Genomic DNA, 9,744 nt, shown 5'->3' with positions numbered 1-9,744 from the left:
ACCTTTGTACAGCCTTAGCCCATGGGCACTTTGGTTTTTAAGACTGGGTTTTCACTCTGTAGCAAAGGCTGGTCTCTGGATGGCAGTTTTCCTGCTTCAGCCCTTAAATGCTGACACTCAGGTGTGTGCTATCACAACCAGGTCCTAATGGGCACTCTTTTTTTTTTTTTTTTTTTTTTTTTGAGCAGTTACTCCTTTTATTTTCTCTGTTTAAAATCAAAGAGGAAACAAACAACTCTGTTATACACTAACGGTCTTCAAAGTACATCATTTGTACAAGAGAAGGACTAAGAACCAAACAGTTTACAGAGATCCAAGCCCGAGGGAGAGAGGAGCGCACAGCCTCACACGGCTTTCCGATGGTACTCAGGAGGAGCCACTTCATAATCACTGGCACTGAACAAAGTTGCAGAATTCTTTGCCAGGTACTTGAGAAAATCATGTAGATAGTTCAGTAATAAAGCAAGGCTTTTCTCATCTAGAGGCGTGTAGGCCAACATCGCTCCAATTCGCACAAATAATCTCAGCAAATGTGGCGCTCCATACACCTGGGACATGGGTGCATCCGGGTGGTCGGCGAGGATTTCAGCGTACTGTGGTCTCTCAAACTTGTAGAGGAGCTGAGTGCCCAGCATGACATTGAAGTATTCCTTTATCCCTGCCACCACCTCATTAACAGCATACTCTTTATTATCTGTATTTCCTCGAGACTTCTTATAATTTGCATAATCCTCCAAAATGGAATCCACATTCTTCTTGGCAGGAAGATAAAAAAGCTGCTTTTGTCTGGTGATCAAGTCCCAGTCATCCACAAGCCAGGGTTTCAGCTCTTCAGGAATCTTCACTTTAACTTCAACTCTGTTCATGAATGTTTCTTCATTTTCAACGGTAGGATCTACCCGGGCTCTCTTCTTCCTAGGAGGCTGAGGTGTCTCACTGGTACTGCCACCATCTCCATTTCCAGGTGTTTTCTGCTTGTTCTTTTTTGTTTTCACTTCAACATTTTTCTGTTGCAGACCAGATGTCTTCTTCCCCGGAGCAGCCCCTCTCATCTTGCCCTCTGCATATTGTTCCTGATTGGCCTTTTGAAGTTCTCGCTGTTTCTGCAAATTGGTGTCCACGTACTTGAGTACTCTGCTTTCTGGCACCCCTAATGGGCACTCTTTAAATGTATGCTTAAGCTATCTATAGGATGAAATTTAAAACTGGTGTTTTTTTTTCTAACCCAGCTGGCACCCAGATAATTGAGTCAGAGACCTAGTGATTTTAATCAACAGGCTTTAAACACAATAACTGAGCAGACTCTCCTAACCCTCTGTGTTATCTTAGCTCCTTCCCAACCACATGCCCCAAGTCCCCAAGTTACTTGTATTTAGTCTTTCCTTGGTTCGCTTTGCTGTAGCTGTCTGTACTCATGGAGAACTCCCTTAGCAAATCCTCTTCATTCCCGACTTTCTCCCTGGAGACCTCCCACCCCCAACAGTAGTTCAGCCTTCCTATCTCCTCTGCCCAGTCATTGGCTGTTTACCTTTTTATTAACCAATCAGAGATAATTGGGGAGCATTCGTTACACCACATTAATCACATTAATCTAGGATATTCCTCGATATTCATGTGAAGTGCCTAGCAGTGCCTTAGGAGCAAAATGGATTAGTTGTAGAGTTGAGCAGCAGCCAACAGTGATGTTACTCGATGAAAACGTTTACAGTGTGAACTTGGAAAAGTAAAAGCATGAAGAATGGGATCTCAGTTTGGGGAAAAGGATATGCTGACTGACTGGTTAAAGATCCAATAGATAATACATTTATGAATCACTGGCCATGGGGGTGCACGGCTTTAATCCTAGCACTCAGGAGTCAGAAGCATGCAGATCTCTGAGTCTGAGGCCCTCCTGGTCCAAATAGCAAGTTCTATGCTGATGAGGGCTGCATGTTGAGACCGTGTTCTGAGTAGTTTTATGTCAACTGGACACAAGCCATAGTCATTTTGGAAGTAGGAACCTTAATTGAGAAAATCGTCCCTCGCCCTCGCTCCCCAGATTGGACTGTGGACAAGTGTGGTGTACTTTCTTGAGTTAAGGTTGATGAGGGCCCAGCTCACTATGGGCAGAGCCACCACCGGGCTGGTGGTCCTGAGGGCTGTAAGAAAGTCAGGCTGAGCAAGCCAATGAGCAGCCTCCCTCCATGGCCTCTGCATCAGTTTTTACCTCCAATTCCTCTGACTTCCTTCAGTGATGGACTGTGGTGTGGAACTGTAAGATGAAATAAACCCTCTCCTCCCCAGGTTGCTTTTGGTCATGGTGTTTTATCACAGCAACAGAAAATCTAACACACACACACACACACCCCTTTAAAAAAAAAAAAAAAAACCAACAACAAACCCCCAATGGTACAAGCAGGAGAGAACCAAATCCAGGTAGGGAGACAACCTTAAGGAAAAGGACACAGTTTCTTCTCTGAAGTTTAATGAGAGGAGAAATGGAAGAGGATGAGGCCCTGAAAGTGCCAAAACCCTTGACAGATTATCAATCAAAGTCTGACAAAAGCTGAGGAGTTGAAATTAGGGACAGGCCACCTCAAGACCAACACAGGTTCAAACTGACACCCCTATTTCTTTTAAGATATAAACCAAATTGTAGTTTAAAGTTTTTTTTTTTCTCACCGAAACTGCCAGTGTAGACAGTTGTTAGGCTCACATTATCCCCCTGATTTTTTCACACAGAATGTACCATTTACTGTGTAAGTGATGGTCGCCTGGACATGTTCTCAGTAATACATTCGTTAGCAGGGTGGTTTCAACGGGGCAGAATTTGCTGCCAATGAAACTTGAGTTTAATTTGTCACCTATTTCCAGCGGCAGCCAGTGATCGGGTGCCTTAATATCGCAGGTTTCGATTCGTCCGTTCTTTACACCCATGAACACTTGGATTTCCAAATGCGCCTGCTCATACGGCACATGAAACGTGGTGTCCACCGTAAACTTGGGAGTCCTGCCGTATACCCACTCCCAACTTTGCAGTTCCTTGACTTTGCTGTTTATTCCAGGGAACATCGTCTCATCTGCAGGGTTTATTAGGTTGACGTGATCATCAATTTGATGATGCGCCGCGTACTCTGCAGCCACAGCACTCATCAGAACTTCACAGGTCAGCGTAGAATCTCTTTCCAGAAGGTTTTTGACAGCAGATGGGATGCTGGGAGTGGCGTTGCTCTTTATCCCGCAGTACGGGCTCTTCAGCGAGGAAGATAGAGCTGTCCGGTTGGTGCTGCATAGCAAGGTGCAGTGGTGGTACGCGGCAGTCCGGCCGATCTTTGATGCGGTTCCTGAGATTTTAAACTGCCCATCGAGTAACAGGTCAAACTTTTTGGTAGGCTGCACATCTAGCTGGGGATGGACAGCATTCAGCGCTCTCACGATTAGTTTCAGATTTTCCATTCTGTCATACTTGGTTTTGGTGGTAAAGAAGGTGAGGTTGATGTTACCCATGTCGTGGTACACGGCTCCTCCTCCACTCTTCCTCCGAGCCAGTCTGACTCCTTCCTGTCTCATCAGATGGAGGTTACATTCCTGCCACGGATTCTGATGCCTGCCGATGACGACAGAAGGAGAATTTCTCCAAAGGAAAAGAATCGGCTTGCCTTCTAGATGTATGTTGTCATGGATCCAGTCTTCTATAGCCAGATTTTCATACACATCATTGGAGATCGACTGTAAAATGAGCCCATGTGTGGGTGGGCTTTTAAAGCCAGCTGCTGGGACCTTGTGCTGACAAAGTAATCGGAAGCAATTCTTCATTGAAAGTGGAATTAGCATGCTTTTAAAAAACAAGACAAGATAAATTAATTCAATAAAAAAAAAAGAAAATCAAATTATATTCTTTGGCTATTTGGTAATTATACAAAACTTATCAAAGGGTCCAGACCTTCTTTTCATCTTTACCCTTAGTCTTTGGTGGCTCTTTAATAGAGTGACCAATGGAAAGCAATGAAGATAAACTTTAGATAATTTCAACTAAACTGAAATCAATGATATGGAGTAAACACATTAAGTAATATACAGCAAAGCCAAATAAATTAGTTTGAATTCATAATATATTTTCATTGAGAAAAAAATAGATTAGCAAAAAAAAAAAAAAAAAAAAAGAAAGAAAGAATCCAGAACTCTACTACCTGGAGATAGTTAATTAACATTTTAGTATAAATAACCTTTATTGCTTCTGTTCTTATGTATATACATTTACACACACACATTTCCCCCTGAATGTGTAATGGTACTGCTATTTCAATCATTTTCTGCCCCCCTGAGATGAGACTTTACTATGTTACCCATCTGACCTTGAATCCCTGAGTTCAAATAGTCCTTTTGCCCTAGCTTCAACTAGAATATAGACATACACTGCCATTCTGGCTTTCACTTATTAAATTTATTTTTGTCTGTGTCTCTGTGTATGTGTTTGTGTGTGAGCACACATTTGTGCATGCACAGGTCAGAGGTCAATGTCCAAGAGTCCTCTTCTCTCACTCTCCACTATATATTTCTCTTACTCAACCTGAAGCTTAGTGGTTTTCTGGGCTCACTGGCCAAAGGTCCTCTTCCTGGGTGATCCAAGGGAGAAACATCAAGAATTAGGTGTCATGATGTCTTGGATACTAATAGACTAGAATGTGTCCATTGAAGTTGGGATTTGAAAAAGACCTTGTGACATCCTCTCCTAAGGTGACGATAGTCACACTTATTATAGAGGTTCAGGTAAAATAGTTGCTTTTACATTTTAATGCTTGCTTTGCAACTCACTGAATAGCTTTAGACCAGTAGTTTAATCTCTATCTGATCCAGTTGCCTTTAACTGAATTCAAGAGCACATGAGATGAACCTAAATAATTGTGATTTCAAGGTCTTCTCTTCTAATCCATTTTTTTTTTGACAGTTTAACATGTCTTCTTTCAAGTGTACAAGGATTCCTAAAAGATATGTCAAACTGGAGTTTACCTTGATACATTAACTATGGTCCACAATTGACCAGCCAAATGCTGACAAACTCTGCATTAACTATAAGGCATGCTTTGTCCTTGACAGTTGGGATTCATCAGTGAACTACATAAAGGTGATAAGAGTCACATGGAAGGAAGACACATTGCCAGAATAGAGAAGACTGTAAATCTGTGAGTCATGTTTAAATAGGACTATTAAAATAGTTACACGTGAGTCATTTTAAGGAGTTAAACTAAATGATTATTATGTATCACAAATTATTTTAGTTATCAGAACACAATCTCCCCACCCCCAGACAGGATGTATGTGTAGCCCTGGCTCTCCTGAAACTACCCCTGTAAACCAGGCTGACCTTGAGCTCACAGAGATCTATTTGCCTCTGCCTCTGGGTTGAAGGCCTGACATACCCTCTGAGACAGACTGTAGCTGACAGACTAAATGAAACAATCTAGCTTTTGAAAGCCTGGTAGAATTCTGCTTCTACAGTGTTACTTTGTATAGCGACCCACACCCATATTTTACTTTTTTAATTGAAAAACTTTTTATACAATGTATTTTGATCACCTTCCTTCCCCTCCCCGATTTTTCAGATCCCACCACCTCCCTATCCACCCAACTTTATGTTCTTTCTTTAAAAAACCAAAACCTATGAAAACTAAAGTCAAAATAAGTAAAAGATCAACGAGACAAGACCAAAATAGGAAAAAAAAAAAAAAAAAAAAAAGCCCGTGGAGTTTGTTTTGTGTTGGCCACCTATTCCTAATGTAGGCGCCTGGGCTAGGATGTGGTTGATACACCCAACTACACTCTATTTTAACAGCTTTAGCTGAGCAAGGGATGGAACTCACTCAGTCTAGGTTTGAACTGTACCGCCGAGCAATCCACCCACAGCTCTTTGCTTTCATCTTCATTGCTGGTGTTATAATTATTTCCTCAGGAGGCTCTTACTTCCATGTTCTGGGAGACACTTCTGCAACTGCCAACACATGCTTCTCCCTGACAGCGTGCAAAGCAAGACCAAACTACAGGCCTACTTTCCTCACAAGGCCTTACCAAAACTATTTGCTACCCTCCTAACAACGCGATCCAAACCTGGAAGTGATTACGAACTTAAGCAAGCTTTACTCTTCGCGAGCAGGCACGCGACTAGCATTGAATGTCTTGTTTAGTTTACCCTCCGCCGTATTAGAAATCAACTGTTCCCAATAATGAAATTACGGCGTCCGGAGCACCAGGCGTGATCTGCAGAGCTTTCAGAACCAACAGGAGGGGCCCATGGGACGCACGCGTGCTCTCTGCAGCACCCACTCCTGCTCAGCGTGTGCCTCTACAACCCGCAAAGAATTCACTCCATCTGCTTCCGGCTTCACTCACCTGCCACTTCCGGTCGCGCCCGCAGCAGCTTTTTCTGCAAATTAAAGCTCAAATCAACCCACGTGGAACCCAGAACGCTCAGCCCACCAGACGCAGTTGCTGGGGAGTCCTCCCTAGCCCCGCCCAAGAGACCCGCCCTCAAGAGGCCACGCCCCCGTAAAGCTCGCCCCCTGGATAAGCCACACCCCCAGGAGGTCATGGCCAAGCCTGAAATAGAAGCAAGTATTTTTAAGGTTATTTCCTTCAGGCCAATACATTTAAAACTAGATTCATGGAAAGGACAAAGTCCACTTACCAAAATATGTAAAGACGAGCTGGGTGATTCCTACGCTGGTTTCTTTCAGCAAGAGTTGGCTAAACTGTGTGGTCCAAAATGGTCTGTTCACACTCAGGCAGGTGCTGTCTAGCTGCTGGGGCTGTTCGATTCAAGGCACTTGGAAGCGCTTCAACCACATTCCTATGGCCTCGGGAACAACAAAGCCAGACTAGAGTTAAGGAATGAGATCAGGACCCACTTCTTGATGAGCAGAGCCCCAAGAATTTGTGGTCATTCCTCGCTCTTCCACAGAAACCAGTCTCTCCTCCTTCAGTTAGAATGGAAGCCTCTCCAGCCTTGCCTCCTGGTACTGTTAATGCAGTAAATGAACAGAGTTAATCCAGGGTATATAAATTAGCTGCACCACAGACAGGACTCCTGTCTGTTACTGCAACTTTGATGAGATCAGTCTTCAGCTGGATGGTATTATGAGAGTGGGAAGGGATAGTTTTCCTTTCGTCATTGTAGGAATTTTGCTAGTTATCAAAATAGCCCCACATTGTGTTGCCCTTAGTAGGGCTCCTAAATTAGTAGTCTGCTTCTAAATTGTATTCTTTGAAATCTGAAAAGGGACAGGTTTTTTCTGTTGTTGTTGTTCTGTTTTTTTGTTTTAATTTCCTTCAATGACCTTCCTTCATTCTCCACTGTCTGCTCTAAGCTGTCTGTCCTTGGACCAGTTACCCTCTTTTTCTACTTCTTCAGCTTCTCCACTGGAATGTCCAATAACACTCAAAACCTTCTTTATAGTCCTCTGGTGATGGCGATTCTCCTTTCCTGCATTTTATTCTGTCTCCTCCCTCCGCCCCCAACCCCCAAGACAGGGTTTCTCTGTATAGCCTTGGCTGTTCTGGAACTCATTTTATAGACCAGGCTGGCCTTGAATGCACAGAGATCCACCTGCCTCTGCTTCTGGACTGCTGAAATTAAAAGTGTGCTCCACCATGCTTGGCTCTGTCTGCTCTTCTTAAAACTTCTACTTGTGTGTGAGTTAGGGTCTCACCCTGTAAGGCAGGCTTGCCTGGAACTTGCTATGTGGACCAGACTGGCCTCACAGAGATCTTTCTGCCTCTGTCTTCCAAGTGCTGGGATTAAAGGCATTAGCATGGGCTTCTTTCATTTAAATATTAATCACCATATTAAGGCTGAGATAACACACATTATACAGCAAATCAATTTGTATGTATGTATGTATGTATGTATGTATGTTACAAAATGTATTAGGGTTCTCTAGAGTCAGAGAACTTATGGATGTCTCTCTATAGTAAGGAAATCTATTATGATGACTTACAGTCTGTAGTCCAACTCCCTAACAACGATCAGCTGTGAATGGGAAGTCCAAGGATCTAGTAGCTGCTCAGTCCCACAAGGCTAGTAGATTCAAACAGTTGTGTTGGCAAGTAAACACAAGCAGGCAAAGAAGAGTGAAGCTTCCTTCTTCCAATGTCCTTATGTAGGTCTCCAGCATGAGGTGTGGCCCAGATTAAAGGTATGTATCACCACACCTGGATCTGGGACTTGTTTTGTCCCAGGCTGACCTTGAACTCAAGAGATCTCCTTGCCTTAGTCTCCTGGGACTCGTAACCACTTTGCCTCAAGATCTCCATGCCAAGATCCAGGTCAGAAGCAGATATCTCCCAGCCTCATAATCTGGATCACAGGTGAGCCTTCCAATTCTGGATTGTAGTTCATTCCAGATATAGTTAAGTTGACAACCAGGAATAGCCAGTACATAGAATGACTACAAAGGGTTAAAGAAACAAGGCGTTTTAAGTCATTTCAAAGAGACCTGAGAGTCCAAAGCTAGAAACTGACAAAAAGGCAAAGGAGCTGTCAGATACAAAGCCAGCTTAAGTTTTTGGAAAGGGATGTGGCTGCTGCTACAGAGTCAGGCTACGGGGTCAGAGTTGAGCTGCAAATTGAGTCTAGCTGCAGAGGTGAAAGGGCAGGACCTGGTCCATAAGAACAAATAGGTGGACAGATAGATGCAGATCTAGGTAAGCAAACAGCCAGGCAGATGGTAATTTGAGTAGCCTGTGTTAACAAGCTGGGACAAGGCAGAGCAGAAGCCCCTGGGAGAGCTGGGAGTTGTCGAGTTCTCCCACAGTCCCATACCGGATGGTTAGTGGGGCCGTCGATCGGTATTACAGTCATAGTTTCTGCCGTCTGTGGGGTCCGATTTCCATGGCCTATGTATCTAATACATTCTCAGGCACAGTTTTCCTGTGTTTCATTATGTTTTTATTTATTTTTTTACATGTGTATGCTATGGAGGTCAGAGGGCAACATGTAGGAGTTGGCTCTATCTTTCTATCAGATAGGTTCTGAGGATCAAACTCAAATTGATCAGGCTTGGTGGCATGTGTCTTATCTGCTGGGCCCACCTTACAGTCCTCTGATATAATTTCAAATCAGCTGTGTGCTCTTATCAAACCAGTTCACCTTGATATGTCTATAGGGTGGCTGGCTCCCTGCCTACTCCCAGGAATAAGTCATTTCTTAGTCTGTGCTTCCGGGGGTGCAAGAAAGATGGTATAGATCATATGCTCACTCAAATGCAGTCAACTCCCTAAAGGAGTCAAAGTTGCCTATAAAATGGAGTCTTTCAGGACAAATTAGTCTTGGGGGAAAAAAACCCACCACCACAGTTTTACACAATATGATGTAATAGAGAGCAGGACTTAAGAGCATCCAAATTAAAAACTGAGCGCCATCTCATTGTTGAAAACTCAATCTATCTAAAACTCCAGTACTGAGTTCTCTCATCCCTCTGGGAAACCTCAATGCATCTACCCGCCTCCTTTTCTTGATCACATCTCACTCATGTCTGCCCCTCACTATATCCTGCTCTGCTTCGTTGGGACCACGACTGCCATTAGCTGTCTGGATAACCACTTAACTGAAGTTATGCCACCTCCAGAGAAGCCTTCCTAGTTGCAGCCGTTAAAATCGCACAGACGTGATGTGATAGCTGCTGTTTTGCTTTCCTTTTCACAGCACGCCACAGCTCGTATTGTATAACCGTTGATTAACTGTGTCTTCTCCACAGAAGGCAGTGGCTGTTT

General features: G+C 43.6%; 2 protein-coding genes across 7 annotated transcripts; both read right to left on the bottom strand.

The window, feature by feature from the left end:
* Nucleotides 1-240: 240 nt before the first annotated feature.
* Nucleotides 241-1,168, bottom strand: LOC110297750 (mortality factor 4-like protein 1). The gene has a single exon (XM_021166706.3). It carries the CDS (start codon nt 1,050-1,052, stop codon nt 345-347), a length of 708 nt encoding a protein of 235 aa, XP_021022365.1. The 5' UTR covers nt 1,053-1,168; the 3' UTR covers nt 241-344.
* Nucleotides 1,169-2,401: 1,233 nt separating this feature from the next.
* Nucleotides 2,402-8,419, bottom strand: Lipt1 (lipoyltransferase 1). Of its 6 annotated transcripts, XM_085836515.1 has the most exons (4): nt 7,971-8,419; nt 6,662-6,992; nt 6,367-6,400; nt 2,403-3,814 (listed from the first exon to the last, which is right to left on the bottom strand). In XM_085836515.1, the coding sequence occupies exon 4, from the start codon at nt 3,811-3,813 to the stop codon at nt 2,692-2,694; it is 1,122 nt and encodes a 373-aa protein (XP_085692641.1). In that variant the 5' UTR covers nt 3,814; nt 6,367-6,400; nt 6,662-6,992; nt 7,971-8,419; the 3' UTR covers nt 2,403-2,691. The 6 variants fall into 6 exon arrangements, with proteins under 6 accessions (XP_029334853.1, XP_085692638.1, XP_021022351.1 ...); XM_029478993.2 differs by lacking the exon at nt 6,367-6,400 and having other exon boundaries at nt 2,402-3,814; XM_029478983.2 differs by lacking the exon at nt 7,971-8,419 and having other exon boundaries at nt 6,662-7,145.
* Between the last annotated feature and the right edge of the window lie 1,325 nt (nt 8,420-9,744).

Source organism: Mus caroli, unplaced genomic scaffold (assembly GCF_978045245.1).
Source record: "Mus caroli unplaced genomic scaffold, Mus_caroli_1 scaffold_1, whole genome shotgun sequence".
Lineage (NCBI taxonomy): Eukaryota > Metazoa > Chordata > Mammalia > Rodentia > Muridae > Mus > Mus caroli.
The sequence above is the reverse complement of the archived record's forward strand: the minus strand, read 5'-3'. Positions and strand labels throughout refer to the sequence as shown.